The 27,505-nt window shown below is 42.3% G+C and overlaps 1 protein-coding gene across 1 annotated transcript in view; it reads left to right on the forward strand.

Moving 5' to 3' along the window:
• Asb4 (ankyrin repeat and SOCS box containing 4) overlaps positions 1 to 27,054 on the forward strand; it is a 41,669-nt gene extending 14,615 nt beyond the window's left edge. The window contains exons 3-5 of the mRNA XM_038319445.2: positions 16,742 to 17,232; positions 23,882 to 23,995; positions 24,885 to 27,054. Coding sequence (XP_038175373.1) covers positions 16,742 to 17,232; positions 23,882 to 23,995; positions 24,885 to 25,073 — 794 coding nt within the window. The 3' untranslated portion in view covers positions 25,074 to 27,054. The remainder of the gene's footprint in view (positions 1 to 16,741; positions 17,233 to 23,881; positions 23,996 to 24,884) is intronic.
• The last annotated feature ends 451 nt before the right edge of the window (positions 27,055 to 27,505 follow it).

Here is a 27,505-nt window from a genome sequence, read left to right on the forward strand (position 1 = left end):
GTGTGTGTGTGGGGGGGTGTCTTAAAGAGAAAAGAAGAATAAATAATTATGAAAAGCAAAGAGAAGGAGAAAAACTGGCATGATTTCACATAATTCTGTTTGTCTACATAAGGAAGCCTGAGATGATCCACCATTGAATGGTTAGAACTGATAACTGAGCTAGCATTTGTCCTGCATTTCTAACAACAAATTCCACAACAAATCAACCGAATTTCTATATACTAGAAATAAGAAATTGTAGTAGTAGAAGATGATTTCTAATATCACAAGCAATTAAAGAAATCCAGAAGATGTATGTCATAAAAGAGATGGAAGGAACAAGCTATCTGGAAGATATTAAGATGTCATACTCAAGGTTCATTGTGAGGAATGTGGTACCCGATTACTGCTTTCCTTGGAGGTCACTGCTATTGCTTCTCTAGTTTGATTAATCTGGTGCTTATATATTGCCAAATAACTACAATTTATTTATGTATAAAAACAGAAAAGATGTGACAATGTAAGTTTTGAGGTAATGAAAGCTATCATGGCATGATGAGGATATGTCTTTTTTGGAGACACCCATCTGCAATAGGCCCTTTTCTCTTCCCAGGTTACCAAAGTAGTTACATTATAACCACAAAGAGTGTTACTAAGATAAAAATATTTAAAAAAAATCATTATTTAATCTTTTTTGCTTAGATTTCTATATCCTCACTGATATTTTAAGCCCATTTTTTCTATAAGTTTAAAAAATATTTAACCTCAGTGAATATTTTAATCAACTTTATTTCCTAGGGAATAAAAACGTCCCTTTCAGATCTTTCAGTTGGCCTGGGAACCGCTGTCATCCCAGGGACCTTTGCTCTCCATCCTGGCCTCTCTCTTCTCTTAGGGTAGAGCTCCCCTCCCCAAATGATCTCGGTTTGTCGCTTTTGAGCTGTCGTATCCATAACGAGAGTGCTGAGAAATCATGCTGGAGATGATAAACACCACTCAGGGCAATTATGCTTCCTTGATTGGCAGAGAAGCCCAGGTTCATAATTACTTCCCTCTAGTATGATAAAAGCATTCCTCTACAGCCTCTGCTTTCCAAGATGTAGCTGCAAAGCCTGAAGCCATTTTATTTTTCAGCCTTTACTGGGGACCTATGATATTTTTTCCTGGAGAGTCCAGGGTTTTCTTTCTTCCCTTTATCTGAAATTCCCCAAAGGTCTACCTTGGTGCACGTCTTCTCCTCTACTTTCCCGGGTCCTTCTAACTCCCTCAATGCTTCTCTGTTCATTGTAGGATATGCCCTTGAATGCTTTTCTGCACGAATTATTTCCAGCTTTTTTTATGTCCTCTTTTGTAAATTGCTGTCATTTGAATATTAGTCTTCTGCCCTGCTCCTGTGACTGCTTTGAGCAATTTTCCTGTCCTACAGGTCTTTACCTCTGTGCTTGCTTTCTGCAAGGTTTGCTCCAGACTCTCCAGGTTGTCTTAGAACCTTTGGCTGTCTCCCTGCATCTAAGATGGAGTGACTGACATCCAAGGAAGTTTGTTAATCATTAACTTTACTCACTCTAGGGAATTTGGCCGGATTAGTAGTTTGAGGTTGTTTTTGGTTGTTTGTTTCCCTCAAGGAAAAAATCTAACTGGCTTCTTCCTAGAGTTTCGAGGTCAAATTGCCAGTATTCTAGGTGGCGGGTTGCAGGTGGTACCAATGCAGTAAACACAGTAGCACTCTGGGATATTACCCCCTCCTTTTTGCCAAAATCTGCTCCTGTGTGAGACCTGAAAACAGCCTTCCACTCTGAAGGCCATTCTTCAAGATTGGGGTTAAAACACATGCTATGTCCTATATCCCCATAGGACACAGTTATATCCCCAGAGGACATTGCTGTAGTCTCATAGGACATGGTTATATCTCCATAGGACATTGTTATAGTTTTATAGAATATGTTTTTTTTAATGGTACTTGTATTTGCTTAATTCTTTGAATAATGTCTACTTGTGTCATGAGGACAGATCTCTTTTGTTTTCTGTAGCATACCTAAATGCACAGTGCATTTTGCATGTTGGCTGTTGGATCTATGTCAAGTCTTCAGCCCAGAGCAAGGACTAGAGCTTGGGAAACAGTGCAGTAAGGGCGTCTTATTCCCATTACTGGAAAAGTTGTGTTCAATTTTGGGTGGTTGCCTTCATTGCTGCTCTCCCGTGGGAATTAACTTGCCAGAGGAGAAAAAGAAGATATATTAAGTGTTACTTTGAGATATAGTAAGATTTCTATAGAAATATATAGACTTCAAAAATTTCTGTTTATCTGGCACCATGCATGGTGTTGCATGTTTATCTGGCACCATGCATGGCGTTGCATGTTGCAAACCTGAAAGACTAAAACAGAATTGAGGGTATTGATCGCTAAAGTGAAGTTGACCATAAGAGTGCACAAAACTTTAAACAAGTCCTGCAAGGAAGAGGCAAGAGAAAGATTTTTGTTTCGTTCTATGTAACACCTGAACGTAAACCATGTTGGAAATTCCACTGGAATTTAAAGTTCAAAGATTGAAAACAGAAAGGAGAAAGAGACAGTTTATGATGTGAGGTTTTTGAGGAGTTTGGGGAATGGGTTCCAGACAAGGTATAAGATTGCCTTTGGCGAGGAAAACCCCGCTTCTGTCATGAACTAGAGAGAAAAGAGGGAGGATGAGGGCTTATATGTGAGTTTTTAGGGTTTGAAGAAGTCTCTATTTGCACGACATTTTCTTATTAGATCCAGTCATAATAAAATCTGGGAAGGACAATGATTAAATACTGGGAGAAAGACATTTGGGGTACTGGTTGGTGACAAATGCTGGACCACCTAGAGGGGCCAGCTGAATTTTCCTACTGGCTTTTGTGATGGTACCAGGCTTGTTCTGAAGGAACCACAGCAGCTGTGTGGTTCTTGCCACATGGCCTTCAGCTGCTTGGGAGCAGGCACTGAGACTGCACCTCAGCTCCCTCCAGTTCACTGCCACTGGCAGCATACGCAGATGCTATGATGAAGGGCAGGGACTTTAAAGTTTTGGCAGTAGAGGAACTGAAATGGCAGGATGCAGAGCTATCTGTAGGTGATGGACTGAAAATAAGGAACTCCAAATGGACAAAGAGAATGTGGGGGAAGAATGAACAAATTCCCAGAGTGGTGATAGCGAATATCAAGCAAGATGTAAAGATAACTGACGTCAGAGGTTTGGACGTGTGACTTGGTGATTGCCAGAGGCCACCAGTCTCATCAATGACTCAGTCCAGGCTTCATTGTGAGTAGGAGTCAGAGGAAGGGAAAGTTATCGAAGGGAGTGAGATCCAAAGCCTGAGAGACCAGGGCATCCGGTCTGCTGCATTTGTTAGACACCCACAAGAATGACAGGCATTTACGTAGGGAAGAATAATGTGATTCAGGTGTCTGAATCTGCAGAAGCTGAGGGAGGAGGAAATGAATGTATTCAGGCAGAGGTTAGGTGGAGTAGCTGAAGAAGCCCGACCCTGAAGAACCAGGGATATTCTTTTTATTTATTTTTTTCCAAGGGAATTAAGGAGTAATTGGAAGCAGCAATGGTGAGTCAGATATATGAAAAAGAACACCCAGCTACATACTGAAGGCCAGAGCTAAGCATCCTTCATTCGTTGTTTGAGCTTGGAACAGAGAAAAGCTGGTTCAGTCGCCATGGTGACCAACGCCATGTCTCCGGGCTCATTAATCCTGTGTTCCAAACTAAGCACTTAGCAATAGCTTCTGAATAAATGCAACAAGGCTCTGCATACTGAAAAGGGCACATTCATGTTAAGCAGGGGAAAAAGGTTTTCAATTTCATTCATTAAAGTTGAGTAAATAATTTAATATCTTTGTGTGCCAGTCCTCCAAGCTAATGAATAAGAATAAATGCTTAATGGAAAAGGCTTGCTTAATAAAGTTAACAGCATCAGCTCTACACATAAAAAAGATTTATGTTGCCAGTATATATGCACATGAAGGGGAAATGGAAAGGAAAATAATGTATATTAAGCATGTTCAGCGTGGGTATGTCAGATACTTAAGAATAAAATGTCTCATTTAATCCCTTGACAACCGTGTGAAGTGCACATTATTTTCCTCATCTTATAGATGAGAAATGAGAAACACAGAGAAGTTAAAGGTTTGCCCAGCCTGTCTCATCTGGGCAGGCCATTGCTATTTGCTGGTCCTACTGTGCTTGCTGCAAACTGTGCCGCTCCCCTTTGAAGACAGTGGGCCGAGGAAAGAGTTCCACAGAAACTTTGTGCTCTCTTGGCACGGTCTGGGAAGCCTGACTCTTAAATCGGAGTCCCAGTAGCTTGAAAAGACTCAAGGTCCGGGAGGTGTTCTGCAAGGCTTTTCCTGAGTTTGAGAAGGCAGCTGGGGCTAGTAAGTGCGCTTAATTAAAAGACAGGCAAAACACTTGATATTTCTGTAGCCCCCCAAAGCAGTTTGTCCTCACTTAGCATTGCCTAGCACACTGAAGACACAGGTTTGTAAGTAGACTCCCCTAAGGGAGAACAATTTTGTCCTTTTGAATAGGATAATGCCTTCACCTGGGTTTCTGATTTTCTGTAACAATACAAGCAAAGTAAGTGAGGAAAGCGACTGAAGAAGTTATAGTAGAAATCCATTTCTTCATTTTTCTTAAAATTAAAGTCTGTAATTAAAAGCACCACTTTGTACCATTTCCAAATTTCTGCCTCCAGCCAGAAGGAATTGCAAGATATTAAGTAACAGAAACATCTGGGCTCAAGGAGAATTCTGTCCTCCAGCGAGGAGCTGCTGCAACGCCCTGGGCAGCAGAAACAGCCTGTTGGGGCTCACAGCTCCCTCCTATAAACTCACCTGTTACTCAGTTGCTTTTTGTTTCAAGTTTTATTCTTTAAAACTCCAATGCTAATTATTTTGTCTTTCCCTACAAGGCTATTCCAGGCTGTGTTCTCAAACACAGGTTGGGAGATGCTGTCCACAGCAGTCCCCAGCCTTCTAAAGGTCCAGTGAGGGTCCTCCCACCAGTGTGTCCAGTTTCCTTCTCCATCTGCCTCTCTCGACTTCAAGTTCCGCCCTCAAAAGCCGCATGCAGCTTCCTTTCCAAGCTTTCAGCCTGGGTATGTTATCAGAGCCAGAGCTTAAGGAACGGCATTTTCTTGGCCCTGAACCACTTTATTTTTCCCCATCAACACTTCTATAATTTTTTTCTTGCTCAAAAGAGCCTGGATCTCATTATCCCGTGAACATTTTAAACCCCATTTAGCAAAAAAGATATGAGATCTGGGAACAGCAAGGCAGTGTTGTTTGTACTCTCTGCAAGCAATAGCTTACAGATCATCTAAACAGTTCCGCCAGGGCTCAAGGGCTCAGACTGGGAGGTAATGGTTAAATCAACAAGATCCTGAGGTTCTCTTCTTGACTTTCTATTAATTTAAGTAAGAAAACTCACAAAAAGGGAAAATGGCAAAAGCATCAGGTACATGCCAGCTCCGAATATGTTTCTACTCTTTGGAAAACCTGTGGGCACTGAAGGAGAACAGACACTGCATTTTCCGAGACAAAACATTTTCCCAGCAATGAGAGGAGATCCTAGAAAACACCACTGAGAAACACCCTGAACACAGGCTTCCTGGCCATTGTTCACTGTGACTTTAGGAGTTTGGTAGCTCTCCAAACACATCTCCAATTAAAGGGCCAGGCTCAGCTAAGACGTGGCATGGTAGACATAGAAAGTAAATTTGCTCTCTATAAGAAGGTTAAATTAATATAGAGGAAGTAAAAAGAGCCCTGGGAAAAGGCGGTGGTGTGGAACAATGGTCTGTATTCTGTCAATTATATTTTAAATAAATGCTGATTGGCTAGTAGCCAGGCAGGAAGTATAGGCAGAACAACCAGACAGGAAGTAGATGCGGGTCAATGAGAACAGAAAAATTCAGGGAAGAAGGAAGTCCTGATCAACAGTCCTGACCCAGCCACAGAAGAAGCAAGATGTGATTGCCTCACCAAATAAGGTACCAGCCACGTGGCTAATACAGACAAGAATAATAAGTTATAAGAGTTAATAAGAAGCCTGAGATACTAGGCCAATCAGTTTTATAACTATTGTAGACCTCTGTGTGGTTTCTTTGGGACTTGATGATTGCGGGAACTGGGCAGGACAGAAACTCAGACAACAAGGCAGGATGGACTTGATAGTAATTGTAATAAATCTAGGTTTGTTGGCACATACCTGCAGTGCTGTACATGGGAGCTGAAGCATGACAATGGTGACCGAGTTGGGCTATGGAGCTCAGCGATGCCTTAAAAAAAGTTACCATATATGGCGGCATGTTGCACACCTGCAATTTTATCCATGATCTCCTTAACCTTCACAACTATCTCATGAGGTTAGCTGTATTATCTTCATTTAAAGACTTAAAACCCAACTGTGGAAAAATAGCTTAACTAGTAAAACCAGGCGGTGCTAATAGCCTGACCTCAGTGCCCTGTACCTTTGCTGCTCAGTAGGTGGCGCTGTCTCACCTTTGCTAGCCTTGGGACTGTCCTGACTTTGCGGGTGCTCTGTTCAGAAAAAGTTTGTTTCCACCACAGCCTGTAGCATCAGCGAACTCAAATTCTCCGGTGCTTCCATAAGGGGAAAACTCAGTTCTTTAGCACTTCCTCTTTTGCTAACATTTCCTCTTGGGCAAGGATAGGCAGTGGGCACATACCTATATTGTTTGTAAAAAAACTAAACCCCAAAAGTAATTCCTAAGAATAAAGTACTGCAGTTAAAATCTCAACTCTTATTCATTAGTTGCATAAAACAGGGCTTTGATTCTTATTTCTGGTCTATAAATGCAGACACTGTCACTAGGCCAAGCGACTCTAGGGTACCGGAGGCAGCGACTAAAGAAGACTCCGAGGCCCCCACACCTGAGAGAGATCATGCATCATACCTGGGGTCTTCCTTCTATGTGGGACCTGTGTAGCATCTTTGCTTCCATCCAGGAATGTATTCCCCAAAGTCAACTATATTCAAAATCAATTATAGTCCTGTTAGTAGGCACACTGTAGAAGGCTCACTGATTTAATAGCCCTGGGGAAGTTCTGGAAGAATACAGCTTCCCTCTGCACAAGACTGCTCGTATCTTGTGAGTGTGAACCTTGCATACACCTGTACAAAGTTGCACAGAAAAGTTGCACACATTTATTTAATCGTAGAGTTCTTTTTAATATACTGCACAGCACTAATGTGTCGTAGAACAGAATTTGGAATATGCTGGCTTAAAGTAATGACGCCAGGCTTAGTGCCACAGAAACATGAGGATTTGTGTAAATCAGCCCCTCCTGCTTTCCACCTGAGGCAGGCTCGGGAAAGAGCAGCAGGCATCGGAGTGGATCCATTCTTGAAGGCTGGAAAGACAGCCTGTCTTTACTCAGAGTCCACTGATTCAAATGGGAATCTCATTCCCAGATGATTTTCACACGGAGAAGCAAGGGAGCAATGGGAGCACAGAGAAAGGCAAGTTGTTGACTTCAAGTGTGAAGAATATATGTGTGTGAATCATACGTGCAGGAAATGAAAGCAGAAAAGGACTCTTTGGGGGAGAAGATGTGAACCAGCTGGGGAAGAAGGGAAGGACATGATCTTGGGGGATATGAACAAGGGGTAATGATGTACACATATGTGAGTCTATGTGTATATATGTAAATATATGTATATTACATATAGTACTATGTAAGTATACATATATACACTATATGTAAGCATACTTACCCATATGCACTACTTACAAATATACATATATACTCACAATATACATATATCTACATATATACATATACACCTACATATATGCATATATACCTACATATATACACATATACCTACATATATACATATATATTTGTGTGTATGTGTCATAATGAAACCCACTAATTTGTGTCATAATCAAACAAGTTAATAACTAAAACAAACACTTCCACAGAAACATCTAGAATGATATCTGATAAACTATTTGGGCATCATGGCCCAGCCGAGTTGACACATAAAATTAACCACATATCTGCTGAGATATGTGTCTAGTTTCTGGCCCATAGAATTATAAGATGGCGCATTTGTGCCGTTACATGCTTGTGGTCGTCTGCTACGGTAGTGACCGGAAACTAACAACCACCTTATATCCTTCTATTTTGCCTAAGCATCGGCACCATTCCTACAGAGGACTTGTTAGCAGTCTCAGTTTTCCTCATCACACATCGGGAGCCCTGGACCATAGAGCTGCAAGCCTCCCAAATTGTATTAGTGGAAGGAATTTCTCCAAGGTCCTCTTCCTAGCTGAGGCTGGTGTCACATGTCTGTAACCTCAGGTGATCAGCAGGCTGGGGCAGAAGGACCGCAAATTCAAGATCACTCAGGTCTACCCTGTGAATGAGTTTAAGGTCAGCTTGGGCAACACAGCTGAAACTTTGTCTCAAAATAAAAAGTTCAAAAAAAAAAAAAAAAGGGCTAATGTAACTCAGTTAGAGTGCTTGTTGCTGGCATGATGCCCTAAGTTTAGCTCCAGTAACACACACACACACACACACACACACACACACACACACACACACAGAGAGAGAGAGAGAGAGAGAGAGAGAGAGAGAGAGAGAGAGACTGATCACAAAAACCAAACCAAAACAAACCAAAACACCAGAATTGTGTCCCTGGGTAAAGGAAGAAGTCTATACTCTTGTGTTTTTCAGATTCATAGCTATTTGTAAACTTCCTCAGGATAAGCAGATTTCTCACAAGGCAGTGGTTATAGGAAAACACCAGGTGCTGCTTCTGGCCTACTGGACCCCTGGCTTATTGTCAAGGACTGGCCCCACCAGAGAGACATTTTTTTTTTTATCCAAGATTTTATTTCTCTTGCTGCCTCTGAGAAGGGAACCCATGGTTACTCGCTGGCTCCTTCTAATGTGATGCTTTCTGTCACCTCAGTGTCCCTCCTTGTCGGCTTCTCACCATAGCGCAGCCTCTCCTCTGTGGGTAGCTGCAGGCATGGCCACCAGCCTCTCCTCTGTGGGTAGCTGCAGGCATGGCCACCAGCCTCTCCTCTGTGGGTAGCTGCAGGCATGGCCACCAGCCTCTCCTCTGTGGGTAGCTGCAGGCATGGCCACCAGCACCGTTCCTCCTTTCACAGTGAGCTGTGCCCCTTGGTGAAGGAAGAAGTCTATATTTTGTGTTTTCAAGTTCATAACTATGAAAATGAATTCCTTTGGATTAGCCTCAGCCTCTTTTTCAGTTGAATGCCAATGATAGTATCACTTTCTCCAGAAAGACACCATTTCAACAGCTTCAAGCTCAGATACGGTCTCACTTCATGTGCCCAGCCAGACTAAGGCAAAATTGTATAATAATGGTCTTCTTCCCCCAAGTCTGAGCTGTTTACTCTTATCCATGGTTACTTTGCTCAATTTTAATCAGTGGTTTTGGAATTAAAAAGATAAAAGAAAATGAAGTAAACCTAAGCTGGCTGCGCTCAGCTGATGCCTGCATCGTGTTTGCTAGCTACACATCTGGAAAGACATCTTTTCTTTCAGGTTCAGTGACTTTAAAATAAACAAAATGATAAATAAACATGGGTTGTTTAAGAAACATCTGCCTCCCAGGGGATGAGAGGCAATATTGTGAGGAGCTGGCCAGATATGAGGAGCTAAGCCTTGATATGAAAGAGATTTGCTTCAGGAGATGCAGGGAGCTAGTTCGTTATCTCTGCTTCCTGTTTTCATCATGGTTGAAGAAAATAAACTAGAGTTATTCTTCAGTAGGAAGGCTTCTCTGAGAACAGGCAACTGTGAAGGAGTCCACTAGGAGCACAGGATGGGCTGGTGTGAGCCAGTTTGTGACTCCTTTGCCGACCTGTGTTCAGCACCGTGGACTGCATCTCTTTCTGGCAGTGACCTGTCAGTGTGAACACACAAGTCTTTCCGTCTGCACTCAGGTGAGGCTGTGCCCATCTAGTCCCATGGTTTCAAAACCGTCCAGTGGCGTTCACTTGAGATTTCCCAGCCTGGCCCTCTAGCCAGTCATCCAGAACCCTCTATCCCCCTATATATAATTCATCACCCCTGGATATTAAATAATAATGTCAAATAGCACAACAAGAAGGAAACTGCTCCTGCCTCCACAGCTACCCTGTCTCAGAAAACGACAGTTTTCGCAGTTGCTCACAGGGAAGACCCTGCAGGCATCTTTGTTTCCTTGTTTTTACATCCCACAATGGTCCCTGCCTTTCCTCCTAAATCTCTCCTGCTGGGACCTCTTCAGATTATAACCTCCATGGCTAACCAACACAAAATACCATACTAGACCCCAGTAATGTCCTACTTAGGTGCTTCCTTTCACCCAGAGAACCACAGTGGTAAATAGTAACAAAGATGGGCGTGACTGGTTCATCTCCAAGTGATCCTGGTTCTTCACTATTTACCACCTGGTACTTCCTACTTTTGTCTCTTTGGTGCTGGCTTCCTTCATGTTCTGTGGGCACAACAACTTACTGCAGTACAGGACCTTCGGCGTTCTGGCTTCCTTGGCTTGAAGTGCTTTCACCGTGAACTTGTATGTTTACTTCCTCCGCACACCGCAACCCATCCCTAGGCACCCACGACAGACACCTCTGCATCCCTCACTGTTTTCCATTGCTCACTCAGTATTCTTCCTCACCGGGCTGAGCATGGGTAAACATTTTAGCCCATTTCTTCCCTCACATACAAAGTCAACAGAGCTCCCCTTATCTATTTTGGTAAACTGTATTCCTAGAAGCTGGAATGGAACTTATACACAACAAGGGCTCAATAAATTGGTGTTATGCGGCTTCCACCACCATCAGGTTTGGAACACACCGCCAGAACCCTGTGCTGTATTGCTCAGCCATCACTTCACTGCCCTCCAGTTTCTGCTCAGACGCAGCCACTACCCACGTTCTGAGTCTACATTCTCGTCTGCTCTGGACTAGGTAAATGAATGGGCATACACAATCTATAACCAGTTTCTCTCACTCAGCACAATGTTTCTTGAAACAGTGTGACATAGTGAGAATACATCAGCATTTCATTGCCTTTTATCAAGGAAAAGTGTCCCATTGTACAGAAGAAACAAAGTTACTTTCTGCTTTGTGTGGCGAAAAGTTCACAGGTGGATTTCCAGTTTATTTGTCCCCGAGAAATAGCCAGGTGTCATTTGGTTAAGGAGGCGCCATATCATGATATGGTTAGATTGGACGTCCTGAGAGAGCCAATAGAGGACATTTGATTCCCAGGGTTGCCAGCTGCATCCAGTGCCAGGGGAAGTGAGAAAAAAGCACCTGTCGCTCGACACCTCAGGCGTTTGAATGTCATAGAAGCATGCTTAACTTATCCTGATGAAATTATATCCCATGGAAAAATTAGCATATGTTCCTAATCAAAGAAAAGTTGAATGACTTAGTGAGGGTCATCTACAAAGCTTTAGCCAGGGACTCAAAATGAGCCTAACAGTGTGGGTGGGCATGGGTGAGCATTTCTCAGAGGATCCATGGGAAGCAAGTCCACTTGGGTGTTTGATAATGGTGGTGCAATTGTCCCAGAATCAGCAACTGTGACCGTGTTTATTTCGAAAGGACTATGCACGAAGGCTTAAAGAATTGTGTCAGGATAGAGAGAAAAGAAAGAAGGAGCCAGAAACCTCTATCTTCCACGAAAATGGTGGGATCAGGATCTGACTCTAATACATGAACTGACTTTGTGGATTCCATTCCCTATGGAGAGATACCTTGCTCAGCCTAGGCATGGGGTGAGGGGCTTGGTCCTGCCTCATCCAGGTGACGGGACAGACTTAGTTGACTTCCTAGGGGAGGCCTTACTGTCTCTGAGGAGTGGGTGGGGGTGAGGTGAGGAGAAGGTTGGAAGAATAGGAGGAGAGGAGAGAGGAGGAAGGAGTAGCTGGGATTTGTATGTTAAAAAAATAAAATTTAAAAAGAGAAAAGCATTAAACCACACACGCACGCACACACACACACACACACACACACACACACACACACACAGAGAGAGAGAGAGAGAGAGAGAGAGAGAGAGAGAGAGAGAGAGAGAGAGAGAGAGAGAGAATAGAGGAGTCAATGGGATTGGTGAGATTGTCCAAAAGAAAAAGAAAAAAGAAAGCTTCAACATGTGACATAAACTTAAAGAACAGCCTACAGAGACTGAAGAAGTTCCTACAGACACAGAAAAAATCATTTCTCAACTTCACACCCCAGAAAGCACAAATTGGAGGGTAATGGACTTTAAGAACAATAGTCTTCCATTTATTTAAGAGTATGGAAGATTCATGGAAATATATTTGCTTCAGGTTGTAGACTGAAACAGGAACAAAGCAGCTGACTGAAAATGTGCCTCGGTGAGAGTCAATAGCACACTTGACACTGTGTTACACTGCATCCTTAACAAAGAAGCAAATTTGAGAAACAATAACACAACTCATGAAAAATGAAAAGCTCTGAACAGGAGAAGAGTGAGGACTACCCTTTGAATACAGATGTCTTGAAGATACTACTAGTGTTAACAACTGAGACACAGTACGTAAAACTCTTGGGGGAATGCTCCAAAATAGATTTTATTAATGTTTTCATAGAGGAGCACTGAACAAGCATGCTGTGTTTTACCTGCATATATGTCTACCCCACGCTTCAAACCAAGGCAGTTGCAGTTCAAGCCAGTGAGACTAAATGGAAAAGAACCAATATTAGAAACTCCAGAAAGCAGAGATCTGGATGAGAACAAAGCTTCTTAGTGAAGTTAGCAAATGCAGCCAGTTCTCCCTGCAACGCACAAGAAAATAGTTGACTAAAGTCATCATCATTGTATTTAGGGGAAATCAGAATAAATGGCTAAAGAGATACCCATTAGGATAGTACACACATATCTTAATTGAAAATTCATAAAAATACAAGGGATTCAGAAAGTTCTATGAGCAAACAATACTATTTGGGCAATTAATCCAGGAAGAGAGTCTAATAGTTAATAATTATAAAACATCAAGCTAAATAAATCTAAATTTTTAAGAAATGAGTTTTTCTTTTTACCTTCTTAATTAGCATGAAATTTAAAAAAATGTGTAACACACTGATAGGTGAAATAGCTACTCCACTACACCAATGGGACAAACATAAATATAATTCATAAAGACACTGAACACATTAGATGTCTCTGATTTATAATTATGTTTTCAGGAATTTATTCTAAGGAAGCAAAACTAAAATTTACACACACTTATTACTTGTAGTGGTATTTATAAGATCAAAATTTTGAAAAAAACGAATCTCATATGCCCAGTAACCCAGTAGTAAGGCATATTTGCTCCATGGAATATTATTTAGTTATTTTTAAATGATATTTAAAGTCACAGATTAATAGCATAGAAACGATTATGATAGGAAATATTTAAAAAAAGAATACAAGTATTTTACTACTTGCTCAATGTCGAGGGAAAAATGTTAAAATACAGTGCTATCACTGTGCATGGACCAGAGCGATTGCAATGAACTGGACTCAATCCAAGCGTCATTGATGACGAAGTTGTGGTTTGGCGAGAACCCTCACACATGAGTTATGGGCATCTAAGCTGGTCCAGCAATATGACTTGACTCTATTTAATGAAACTGAAGATATGATTACTCAATAGTGCAGTTGTTTCATTCATAAAAATAGAACACAGAAACTCCTGCACATGAGAACTGGCATGCAAGAATATGCAAGAATGCCCACAGCAGCAGTGTTTGGAATAGCCTTAAATGGGGAATGTCTCTCTCTAGTAGCAAGGACAAACTGTGGATAACTTATGTGAGAGACAGAACAAGTGAAAGGAACAGAACAGCAAACATCAGAAGGTTGAGTGAAGGAAGCAAAACAGAACAATATGCTCTTATGGTTCTTGTGTTCAAACTTAGAAAAGAAACCAAACCATCTGGTTTAGAGTTCTACACACAAGTGGTAAGACTAAAAAGAAATGGAGAGACTTGCCTATCTGAGCAGGTTCATAAAGCAGCTATAGTCACTTCCGGCTGGATGAAGTTCTAATTGGGCAGAGAGTGGAGGGCAGGGAGCTCCATCACATCAAGAACTGTCTGTTTTCATACTGGACATGGTGGTTCACGCCTTTAATTGCAGCACTCAGAAGGCAGAGGTAGGTTGGTCTCTATGAGTTAGAAGCCAGCCTGGGCAATATTAGTGAGCCCCTGCCCCAGAGACAGAGAAAAAGAAAGAGACAGAAACAGAGACAGAGAGATGAAGATACAGAAAGAGATCTTTGCTTTCCTGAAGTGAGATATGATTTCAATAATGTTGAAACTGTGCAATAATTTTTGTGTATCAAGATTCGTCTGTTATATTATAAGCTTGAATTGCATCCCTCATGTGGCCGCAATCTCTATTACTTAGCCTGTGACAGGGCTTGGAGAGAGTCACTGAGGATACCATCTCCGGGACAGCATGAATCCGCCCTGTGGTGTGATGAGCCTATTGCAGTGTGTGCAGCATTCTTTATGATGACACAGATAATGCCATGTGGTGACAGGGGTCAAGGCAGACACAATGCTTCTACAAGCAAAGGGCCACCGAGGCCCACCAGCCATCGCCATTGCTGAGATGGGTTCTCTTTCAGAGCCTCCAGAGGCAATGGCCCTGCAGACACTTGAGGTCAGACTGTCCGCTCAGGGCTCAGGAAGAGTCACTTTTCTTTTTTAAGTTTTATTATGGAAGTTGCTGAAAACTAATACATTGTACCTTTCTGTTAAAAAGTAGTTGTAAAAGTTCCCCAGTGTTCCCCCTCTGAGCTCTAATTTTTTTGGAGAAATCAAAAGAATCTAAAATGAAAAACTATTATACATTCTTTTCTAAAGTTCGTGCTGGAAATGCATTTCAAGTTTAAAAATGAAAAGCTTCAGCTCAGAAAAGGTGACTCTGCCATGAATTCAGTTATCTCAAGAGGACAAAGGTCAAGAGTAAATGTCCAAGTCCTTTAAAAACAAATGCAGTGGCTCACTCTGAGTTGGCTTGTGAAAACTTCATCCTGAGTCTTTGATTCCTTTTCTTACTGGAGATTCTCCAGCAGCTGAAGTGACCCTGCACACGACTTCCAGGAAGACATTCCACATCACTCAAGAACAGATATCTGACGAGAGAGAAGACCTCACCTAGAACCCTTCCAAGTCAGAATACTGATGACCACAGGCCCAGTGAAGATGGCTTTGACTCCAGCCCTGCTTCCTGCAAGCCAGAAGAGCCCAGTGTCTGCCTACCACACACTTAGAGAAATTTCACTGTAGAGATGTTCTTTAACCAGACACTGAGCATGCCTGTGGGAGATTTTCCTTCTTAAATATATTCTGAACAACCAGTGGGTGCTGTAAATAAAGCCAAGAAGGACCTACCCATGTGGGAAAACTATTTTTAAATTTATAAAATGAAACGGTGTTTCTACTACATTGGGTTTTTATATAGCAAGCAATATAAAGTTTCCTGCAGAAAAATAATAATGAGGTAGAATAGAATTATAATAAGGGATTTTTTTCCAATCCGGTCTGTCTACTTGCAGATTTCTCCTTGCTAGCTCACTAGCTTGGTGTGCTTTGTGCAGAATGTTAACGCAAGGATGACTTCCTCCAACTGTGAAGTCAGGGTGGAGAGCGCATCTACTGCAGAGCTGTGGGAGAGTCCATGAGGCAGTGTATAAGACGCATTTAGCTGACAGTGCTGCACGTGGTTCAGTTCCAAGTTAATCCTAGTTATAGCAATAACAATACCACCACCACCACCACCACGACCACCACCAATAAGAACAGTAACAGTCCCTTCAGACTTATATTTGAAGTACCTATAAAAATTTCCAGTAGAATTATTTGTGATGCTGGTCCTTAGGGTCACTTGGTCTACCCTTTTAAATTAGCCAAAGAAGGAAATTTCTAGTTTCTCAGGTTAGTCATTCTAATACTTAACATTTCTTATCAGAAAAATAAAATTCAAACTGGTTTCCTGGGTTGCATGAAATCATTTCTAGGGTGCGGTCTGAGCACAAACTTCATCCATCAAACACTTTTGCCAACCACTGTCCGTTGTCCATGTTTTTGTCTTTTTTTCTATAATGCCAAATTCTACACATCTCAATGCACACTGTGACCTTTAGCTCCTTTTGATGCTAAAGATTGTGTGTGTGTGTGTCTGTGTGTGTGTGTGTGTATGCCCGTGTGTGCATGTGTGTGTTTACTACATTCCAAAGGCATAGCTGGACCGACCATGTGCGTCTCAGACACCCCACTCAAGTGGACAGACTTTGGTGGCGAGCTCTTTTACCTCTTGTCAACATTCAACTTAAAAATTTCAAAAAGAAATTATGTATTTAACAGTGTTTGGCACTATAATGATATAAAATATCTTGTGATAGACATCACTTACTTCCAAATCCACCTGGGAATAAAGAGTGGGAGTCCTACAGAACTCGTCCAGACTTTGGGAAAGATCGTTAGTTCCTTTTCCAGGGTACATTTGTTGGTAGTCAGGGAGATGGCAGTGTTAGCATAAGGAGTGACTTACACTAGGGCCATCTTGGCCCTTTGTGGCTGGGCCAGAGTCACGCATGGCTGGCAGAGGTTAAAGAGAATCCCTGAGAAACAGTCTTGCTCATACATATGCAATAACAATAAACATAGACGCATGTTTCAATAGTTCTTCTGCTGTCATTTCACCTCACAGGTGCAAACGTGAACATGAAAACCAACAACCAGGATGAGGAGACGCCCTTGCACACGGCTGCCCACTTCGGCCTGTCTGAGCTGGTGGCCTTCTATGTGGAGAATGGGGCCATCGTAGACAGCATGAACGCCCACATGGAGACGCCGCTGGCCGTCGCCACATACTGGGCCCTGCGCTTCAAGGAGCAGGAGTACAGCAGGGAACACCACCTCATCTGCCGCATGCTACTGGACAACAACGCCGAGGTCAACGCCCGCGACGATGACTTCAAATCCCCTCTGCACAAGGCTGCCTGGAATTGCGACCACGAGCTCATGCACATGATGCTGGAGGCGGGCGCAGAGGCCAACCTGATGGATATCAACGGCTGCGCCGCCATCCAGTACGTGCTGAAGGTCACCTCTGTGCGCCCTGCCGCGCAGCCTGAGCTCTGCTACCAGCTGCTGCTTAACTACGGGGCTGCACGGATCTACCCCCCACAGTTCCACAAGGTGAGGTCAAACAGAGCTGTGCCCTCCAGTCCTCAGGTGATTCCAGCTTGTTCAAGATGAGTCTTGAACAGCCGTGTCTGACCTCTATAAGACCTCCCCATCTTCCTCTACACTTTTTTTTTTTTTTAAAAATTTGGGCAGGAGCTAGAAAGTCAGCCCATGGGGGACAGGCAATTGTTCCTACTCAACGACTGGTCTAAAGACTACATAACCTGCTTTGGAATAAGTTATCTTACAGCCAGGAAAGATTCACACAGTCTTCCAATTTGACAAGAGCTAACAATAATGTCAGCTAACACATAGGGACCGCTAATGACTTGTAATGAGTTCAGTAGGTTGTTATAAACATTTTGTATTTGCTGATTTGATTCTTTTAATAATCCTATAAGGGATGCATTGTCTCTGTTATGCAGCAGAGGAAACTGAGGTGTTCAGTCACGTCTGAGCTCCTGCAGTGGTGGGCTTAGGACCTGACCTTAGATAATTTGATTCAAAGATTTATTCACATAATATCATACAGCATGACCTCTTTTCTGAACAATGCTAATTAATAACCTCTAATGGTCTGGCAGGGACTAGATGCTAATGATGTTGATATGACCAAGACAAGGTACCTACTCAAGCAGCTTAGAGTCTATTGGGAAAGAAAAACATACATACAGAGGTCATTTGAATATGCACAGTTCATGGTAAAGTAGAAGAATGCAGGAGATGCCAGCATCAGGCTAATGATGATCATTAGTTTGGTAGTTAAAATGAATTTAACTTTTAAAAATAAACCAGAAGACACTGCAATTCTAAAACTTTAAAAAATAAAAAAATAATTGAGGAATAGTCCATCTAACTGGTGTGGAGCCACAACCTCCCGTACATATATAATTTTAGGGCATCCTGACTAAGTGTTCGGTGTCACTTTGGTTAAAGGTCAGGGACTCACCTATGGTCCAGCAATGTGAGGACACCTTAGGGGGGAAGTTCTTAAGATAGGAACACAGTCAGAAGTGCTAGTGCGCACAGCTGGATGGTCCAGCACTGGAGAGGTATAGGCGGGAGGCCAGCCTGGGTCATATAGTAAGACCTTGTCTCTCAAATTGAAAGAAAAAAAACCCAAACAACTAAGCAAACAAAAAAATAAAATAATAAAAATCATTTAAGATTAGTGAATTCAATGAAGAAAAACTGCAGATAGTCCAAAGAGCATTCAGTTATTGAGTTAAGTCATGGTGAGGACAATCCTGTTGAACACAGTAGGGACTTTATACCTGGTTGTCAGTGTTTTAATTGAGGATTAATTTTCTTCCCTTAAACTTAAGTATAAAGCAGAGGACACCCCCAGACTTGCTAACATTTCCACGGTTAATATGAAATGTAACGGTCATGTGTTCCATTCCCACTGAAGTCCGATCAGGATCCAAGTGATTCGAGAGCACTGTCTACGGCGTTGGCCGCTGTGGCTCGCACAGTAAGCCCGTGGAATCAGCAGGTGCTTGCTCCAGCGCTCCAGGTTTCAGGTGAAATAAGAGTCTGGTCCCAACTGTCTGCTTTTATGATGGCTGAGCACACAGCAACCTTTCACCCAGGAATCTGCTTCTGAAACACTTCCTCTACCATTGTTACACTTACCCAAGGCAACCACCCACCTGTATGTATCACCCACAATAGACTATATGCACACTGAAGACCTTTATGTCATTGTACTAGGCTATACCAAGGGCTGCTTCATCCTTCCAAACCAAGTTTATATTTATCTCAGATTTTAACTAGTAATGATACTTGTCTCAGGATACCTGTTGAATATGTCTAAAAAGCCAAGAATCTGTAGGCACTTAACTGTTACTTTTTTGTAATTTAGCTGGGTGTTGGTGGCACACTCTTAATCCTAGCACTCAGGAGGGAGAGGCAGGTGGATCTCTGTGAGTTTGTGGCCAGCCTGGTCTACAGAGCAAGTTCCAGTACAGGTCCCAAAAGCTACTGAGAAATCTTGTCCGGAAATGCCAAAAGAACACCCCCCCCCCCCGTATACCAAAAAAAAAATCCAAAACAAACACATTTTTTTTGTAATTTCTCCTTTCTTGCTTTTCTTTTTTATTTTTACTTTGTCATCTATTGCTTATTTATTTTAGATTTAGACACTCTGCTCATAACAAGGACAAAATATCTATAAAAAATTGAAATCAGATTTTGGTATTGCTACTTCAATAAGGCAGTGATTGAATAAATTGCTAGCTTCCTAAGTCTCAGTTTCCACATCTGTGAAGTGGGCATTTTTGGCTTAAATTCTTTGGTAACACATGAACTGTATGTGAACACAGTCCTTTATCAGGAGGGTGTCTACACCTGCTCATAGTGCACCACGCTTGTACTTAGAAGATGCGACCAGATATTTCTTACTCTTTTTCTTGAGGGGCTTTCAGTCCTGGCAGACTGGCACCCATTTCTGACCCTCACTGTTTCTGTGTCTCTATAACCATCTCCTGTTTCCCCTCCTTGAACCCAGTCACACCTTACTTATTACCTAGAGTGGAGTACCAGACCACGTACACTGTCTCTTGAGCACAGCTCACTTCAGAAAGTAGACTTTGGTGGGCTGAGGAACAATCAAGAACACTTGTTGCTCTTGGGGAGGACCCAGGTTCAGTCCCATCACCCATGTTGGGTGACTCCCAATAGCCTGTAACTTAGCTCCTTGGTACACATACATACATGCACATTAAAATGAATATAGTAAAATTAAAAAAGTTTATTCACTCTATTTATGCTTTCACACCATTTCCTTGCATGTCCAAGGCTGGAGGGGATATAGGAGATAAAGGTACCAGGGCAGTGTGCTGCCTCACTCTGTCAGGCAGTAATAAGTCTCCTCACAGGGTTTTTTTTTTAATTGAATGAGATATTTGAAATATGGTTGGCATGGCTCCTGGTGTATAGTAGCCTTTAGCAAAGAATGTTATTGGTCTTAACATAGCTTCAAACATCGTTGAGCGCTAAATCATTGCTGTAGCTCTGTTAGATTGACGGGGCATCCCCAGCTCAGGGACGGGTGCTTCTGGGACAGTGCTCAGAGCCCGAATGCTGAGCTCATCCCGGAAGCTCACTGCTCAATGAGCGAATGTTGCAGGTCTCTTGTGATTTAAGACTGCCCCTCCTCACTCCCTTCTTAATGCTAAAGTAGTGAGAATAGACATTCAAAGTGCTTCTGCTTTGCAGTAAGCATCTTGGGAGTTTGTGGAGGTCTGAAGTCTTTCCCACATATACGGTCAGTTCTCTGCTATTGGAAAGAGAGATCTAGAGATGCCGAGTACAGCGTCTACTTGACCATGTACTTGCGGTACTATTTTGAACACCTTCCCCCAACTTTCCTGTTTGAATCGTACAGGTAGTAGCATGAATTATTCAGCAGCATTTAAGCAGAATGGCTGTGGCATGCCCACCAGTCTGGTAAGAATGTTCAGCCAGTTTCCCTGTCCTCCTCTTCCTTGTCCTCTGTGCCTTTGAGGCAGGGTAAGAGATGCTCTCCCTGGCCTGGCTTGTGGCTCCTCTAGCCTTTATAAGAAGTGCACAGTCTTGTGTCTCAAGGAACGCTGGCCGCACCATCAATTGGTTTTCCTTGCTCCTCGAGCTTCCTTGGTCTGGCTGATTGCTAGGGAGATTTAACGTAGACCTGGCTGCTATTAGCAACCATTTTGTTGCTACCCTTCAGTTGTGTATATGAACGGCAAAGTGGAAGAAAAACTATTCAATTTACTATGCAGATGCCTGAAAGTGATTTAGAACACTACTCCACAGCCCGACTCTCCTAAGAGAAAGTCATCTTTATGGCAGGCAAAGGACTGACTAATTTATCCAGAAGACAAAGTGATTTGTTCTCTCCTGGATGGGGAATTCAGTTTCCTTATTTACAAGGAGCAAGGTCACAGCTGCAGATGCTGTCTTCCTGATGCAAAGTGGATGGGGAGAGGGCGCATTTCACCGAGAGCCACTGTATAAATTATATAAGCGAGATGGAGGGGGTGGGAGAGATAGGGTCTGCGAATGCTTTCCAGGCTACCAAAGGACATTTGATTTTTTGCTCTTCTAACATAGTTCAAAAGGAAGCGACACCCCAGAGAGCAGAAATTGAGATTTCTTGTAGGACAAGAAAGACATTTTTTTTTCCTAGGGAAGGGAAAGATAATGTGAGGATTTGGGGGAGGTAAGGGTGATTTCTGCCACTGAACAATGTTGCGTGTGAAGGCCATTGCTCAATAGTCCCTTGATAGTAAGTGGATTTTTGTGTATGCAATAATATAGCACCATACAAGATTCAAGGTAGCTTTAGAATAATTTCTTACTGAAGTGTCTTACAAGTGGCATTTGAAAAAGTTGAAGGACCATCTTTAATCTGTATATGTGCATGTGTGTGAGTCTGTGTTTCTGTGTGTGTTTGTAAAGACACTATATAATACTATTCAGGCATGAATCTATTGTCTCAGTGATATCTAGACTGAGGAAAACATTTTCCTGATTCAGCCATAGCACATGCTGATGTCTACGGTCTAGAAGTTTCTGTTGTAGCTTATTTCAGGCTACATGTGACAGTTGGGGGAGACAAATGTAATGGGTGTGGTAACCTTAGAGCCAGCCTCTCCTCTCTGTAATACCTCTTACACATGGCTCTATTCATTCTCACAGTATCTGCTTGTTCCTGAACTCACTGGAGCTGGATTTTATCACAAGCTGTTTAGCAGAAAAAATTCAAGTTCCATTGTCTCATGTTTTCATGCGGCAAACTCTGGTAAATCACTGCCTTTGCCCAGCCTGTGTTTTCCACTTTGCAATTCTGTTCAGTTGGCTGAGAGATGAAGGAGACTGAGTTGGCTTACTGAACCTCAGACTTAGAGAACATAAGATATCTTTGTTCGTCAGGGTAGCAAGACCCCAGAAAGAAGCTCAGCTCCCAGAGAAAGACCTGTAGTCAGAGGGCAGAAAACTCATTTCAGAGTGCAGTTTCAGAAGCTCTATGTGGCTGATAGTTTAACAGTGTGTGTAATGAGCTTTCCCCAGTGAAGATGGCTTTCTGATCTCCAATTGTTGGTCATCCTCATCTTACTTTTAATGGGTTCTTTATTCGTAAGGGAATGCTACTATGGGGCCACTAAAACGCTGAATGCTATAGCATGGAAGGTCTCAAAGGCGAGGATGTGTCATCCCTTCCGTCTACCATCCTCAGTTATCCCACAAGATCTGCTTCACACTCTTTTCAATTCACCTAAAAATGGTGGAAGAACTTTGGTGGGCACAGAAACTTCTGTGGAGGAGTGTGTGTGTGCGTGTGTGTGTGTGTGTGTGTGTGTGTGTGTATGCATACGTGTGTGCACACACACATGCTGTGGTGTGTCAGGGGTAAGGATTCAACATGGAGGGGAGTCTTGGCAAAAGAAATGGGCATTACAAATTGTGGCATCCGTAGAACTCGCACAAATATTCTTATGTACAGCAGAGACCAGTAGAGAAGGCGCCATGGCAGGCTATCCTGATGCTAACTGAGAGCTTCCTTTCTTCTCACTCTGCCTCAGCCAACCTGCAGAGAGGTGATGCATTACTGCACACATACATGCATACACACACATACTTACACATACACACATGTAGATGGAGCCTGTTCATTCATTCCCGGCCTCTTAGACCTGAAATCATCACAGAGAAACTATATTATTTGCAATACTGTTTGGCCGTTAGCTTAAGTGTATTTTTAGTTAGCTCTTATATCCTCAACTAATCCATCTCCACTACTGTGCATCACCAGCCAGAACCTGGAAACAACCTAAATGCTCCTCAACTGAAGGATGCATAAGGAAAATGTGGTACATTTACAAAATGGAGTACTACAAAAAAAATAATGACATCTTGAAATAATGACAGGCAAATGGATGAGCTAGAAAGCATAATATTGAGTGAGGTAACCCAGACCCAGAAAGACGATTATCATACTTACTCACTCATAAGTGATTTTTTTTAACATAAAGCAAAAAAAAAATCCAGCTTACAAATCAAATCCCAGAGCACCTAGACAACAATGAGGACCCTAAGAAAGACATACATGGATCTAATCTACATGGGAAGTAGAAAAAGACAAGATTTCCTGAGTAAATTGGGAGCATAGTAACCATGAAAGAGGGTTGAAGGGGAGGGGAGCAGAGAAAAATGTAGGGCTCAATAAAATCAATTAAAAATATCATAACTAACATAAAAAAATTGTGCATCACCACAAGATCGTGGCCTACCAGCATAGTTTTGGCTGACTCCGGCAAAGGCATCTGTCTCCTGTGGCAGCTACATGGCTTCTCCCTGACTCCGCCTACTCGACAGAGACCTTTCTACTGTCCACGACATCTGCTCCTCCACAAGATCTGAAGTGACTGGCTCCAGTCCATACAGCTCTCTGGTGCAGAATTAATGCATTTCTCATATTTAACTTTTTTCCAATTCTATCTTTAATTTTTCATCATTTGTGTGTTGGGGGACAGGGTACACTGAGTATCCCAGGTTGGCCTTGGACCCCAATCCCACTTCAGCCTCCTTGGAAAGGTGATTTTAGGTGTGTCCTGGTTTGTGGGAATTTGAATCATATGTACATGCTAAGTGACCACACCCTCTGTTGTCTCTGCAGGTGATCCAGGCTTGCCACTCTTGTCCCAAAGCCATTGAAGTTGTGGTTAATTCTTACGAGCATATCAGGTGGAACATGAAGTGGAGAAGAGCCATTCCCGACGATGTCCTGGAGGTAAATAACCCACTCCTTAGAGCTGCCAGACCTCCGTTTCGGCACACAGCCTTCTAATTTAAAACATTGCTTTGGAGAGTGCTTTCCAAGTTTTCTCATATATAATGAAGCAAAAGATTATAAAATATAAGAATGAGAGTGTAAATCTCTGTGTATGCCTGCCAAATAGGTGATACTAAGGAGTCTTGGGGAATTTCTCTGAAAGAATTTGAATAACTATATGAACATAGCAGTTTTAGTTTTCATCAGTTTGAATGAGTTAAGTGATAATATGTGGTATTGCTCACTCGGAATTTTGTTCTGGAAAAGCATGGTGTTTTGTGTAGATATCTCATACTCTTTTATCTAGGACTAAGCAGGAAACATTGTTTCAGAGTCTTCAGTGAGCCACACAAAGCCCTTGGAGCCATGCCATCACCTGTGGACTTAGAGACTTTGATCCATGTGATAACTAGTCCTTCTCACAGAACATCCTGTTCTTTACTTTAGAAGTCAAGACTGTGTCTAATACATGGGAGGTACCAGGCACAAAGTTCCCTGGACTTAGAGGCCAATAGCTTCGTTGTTTAATCTTTGCTAATTATTAGCTCTTTAACCTTTTAAAGTTACGTGCCTGCTAGCCACTACGAGCGGGTATTACCAGGAGCAGAAAGAACATGCTATGATATTGAGCTAATTAAAATCGCCATTTTGGTTTGAAATGGTTCGGCCAGTTCAGGCACGTCTGAACAGGTTTGTGAATGTGTCACTTCTTGATCTTCCCAGTTTAATGCCGGAGACTCTGGAGAGCTGTTGTTGTGTGTAAAGTGAAGACATGTGCCACTGTGGATTTCACCTTTGTATGTTGTGGAGCCTTCCTTGAGTTAACCTCCCTTGCCTTGCTTTCCAGAAACACTGGGATTTCTACCACTCTCTCTTCAAGGTGTGCTGCAACACTCCCAGGACCCTCATGCATTTATCGAGATGTGCCATCCGGAAGGCGTTGAGTGAGAGATGCCACAACGCAATTCCTCTGCTATCCCTCCCCATGCCATTGAAGAAGTACTTGCTTTTGGAACCAGAGGGAATCATTTATTAAGTCTTAGGAGACAACAGTTCCCAATCCTAGGTGTTTAAGTGGGCTTGCTGGGTAGGCACAGTTTGCATACATAAAATGGTACTTGGGTTGATTATATCACTTTAGGGATTACAGAACACTTTACACACACCATGTCATTAATCCTAGAGTAGCATGCTGTGGGAAAATAAGCAAGTAAAGTTAAGGAATTTTCAAAGACATGACTGCATTTAGAAGGCAGGCACCGACTTAGCAGTAATAGCATGTATAGTGACAGCTTTTTATTAGGAATCCTGATGTGTTTTGTGAATCTTCCACATAGGATCTCATCTGAAAAGGGACCCACATTTTCTTACAACCTAATCTCATTCTCTACCTTGTCAGTAATAAGTTTACATGACTTTTAATTTGCAACGTATCAGGTTTTGTGCACGGCTTCTAGAGCTTGCTGTCTCCAGCCGATGAGCAGTGAGCAGACGTCACTGTTACTAGTTTTAAAAATGCCTCCTCTCCAAATTAAGGTCATCCACCTTTTTTGGTGATAAAAGCACAGGCATGCAATGGGAACAAGATAGAAATGGGAGAGAGAGAGAGCACACAGTTCACTGAATAGTCAAGGAATAGACATTTCAATTTGAACACACTCACTGAGCCGGATCCTGGAGCCCACTGATGAGCCAACCAGGGCTTCTGTCCTCCAGGGTCATATTTTTAAAAGAGGATCCAGACTTCCAAGCAGGTGACTGCAGTATGAGGTGGCGGGGCGAGAGTACAGGTACAGACCCGTATCTAGTGCTTACCTTCCTGAAGCATGCTTTTTAACTTGAAGTGTGTGCTTTCTTTTCCTTTGAGCCATGAAGACAAAGCATGGAGAATTATGTAGAGGGACCTGCTACTGTTCAAGTAAACGTCTTTGAGTTTCTCCAAATGATCCAGAGAGGTTTTTTTGTTTGTTTGTTTGTTTTTTTGTATGGTTTCTTACTTAGTACCTTCACAGACTCTGAGAAAGAAATTCTACACCCTGGATCCCACATAGATGAGAAAGAAGTTTAGAGAAGTGGGCAAAGGCACGTGTGAAGAAAAGAAAACTTAGCAGATTTTCTTGTCTTCTCACAGACTAGACTGATATTTCAGAGCATTTTAGCTGATAGATAAGAAACCTGCATTTTAGCAATGGCTCCCATCAGATTATAAGCAGAAAGACCTTGAAATGGCAAATCTTTAAGAAGCATAGAAAGAAGTATGTTGTTGAAGACTTAGTGTTCTGTAATAGAATCCTGCTGATAGGCTGCTTGAAAAACTCTGCTTCACACATTTGCTTCTCACTGATGGAGCTAGACTAGTTTATTGTCTCTGGGCACTGATTCTGTAGTAGTTAAAGTAGTAGCAAACTGTAGACTTTGTGCCTACTGTCGTGGCCAGACATTAATTTGTGTGTGGCCTTGCTTCTTGTGTGTTATGAGACCTGTGGTGTTGACTAGAGATGATGTAGCTCCCCACTTAGCTTTGTGAATTGAAACCCCCCACTTCCAGTGTTGTGTAGAAAAACCTGTAGGTGGACATGATCATATTTTTGAAGTTGCAGTTTAGCTAAGCTAATTTCAGAAAAATATATTCTGTATAAAACAAGATCTCTATCACGGGACACAATGTTCAATTTGTAGATGACACATAAGAAGTGGACCGAGTGTTCTTTAGAACATAACCCAGAATATTCAAAGGATTGGACTTTTCTCTTCATCACCAGGAACATTCTGGTGGAAAAGTCTGTGGTAGACTGATTGGTAACAGGTAAAGCGGGACTGAGGGAAATCAGGAACGGTGTTCCTCACATAGAGAGATGGAAGGGTTTGTCACCGTGTTGCTGTGTAGGAATGTTTGCCTTAGTTGAGCATAGAACACGTGGCTACTTCTTTTGAATTGCTTGTGTGTGGATTTAATGTGATTTTTTCTGTATTTTGACCTTGAATTTAGAGATCTTAAATAAAGCTTTGGTGTTTCATCTCCTTGTTGTGAGTTATTTACCAGCAAGCCTCGTTTTCCTCACACAATACTGACTCTTCAACAGGGACACAGGAAAAAAACACTTGTTTCACTGCTTCCTTCAACATTAAGAAAGAGTGGCAGAATCAAGAACTGGACCTGCCAACAAATAGTGTGTTTAAGAGAAAGGAAAGGGGAAAATGTAGCTGAGACAGAATAAAATGGAGGCTGCTGCCATTTTAGTAAGTGTACTTTAATAAGAAGAAGTAAATTGAACTGAATGCATCTGGTCCACTTCTCGCCATCCCTGGCATCCTGAGCTTTTCATTTCCCTCCATTCTCACTGTTTACTTTACCCTGGACAAAGCAACAGAGGAAATTGTACCTTCATGACGCCTTTGTCCTTTCTGGGAGAGTGGTCTGTAAACAGACATCTATCGTCCCAAAGAAAAATAGTTCTCTTCAGAGTG

The sequence above is a fragment of the Arvicola amphibius genome, chromosome 2, assembly GCF_903992535.2.
Source record: "Arvicola amphibius chromosome 2, mArvAmp1.2, whole genome shotgun sequence".
Classification (NCBI taxonomy): domain Eukaryota; kingdom Metazoa; phylum Chordata; class Mammalia; order Rodentia; family Cricetidae; genus Arvicola; species Arvicola amphibius.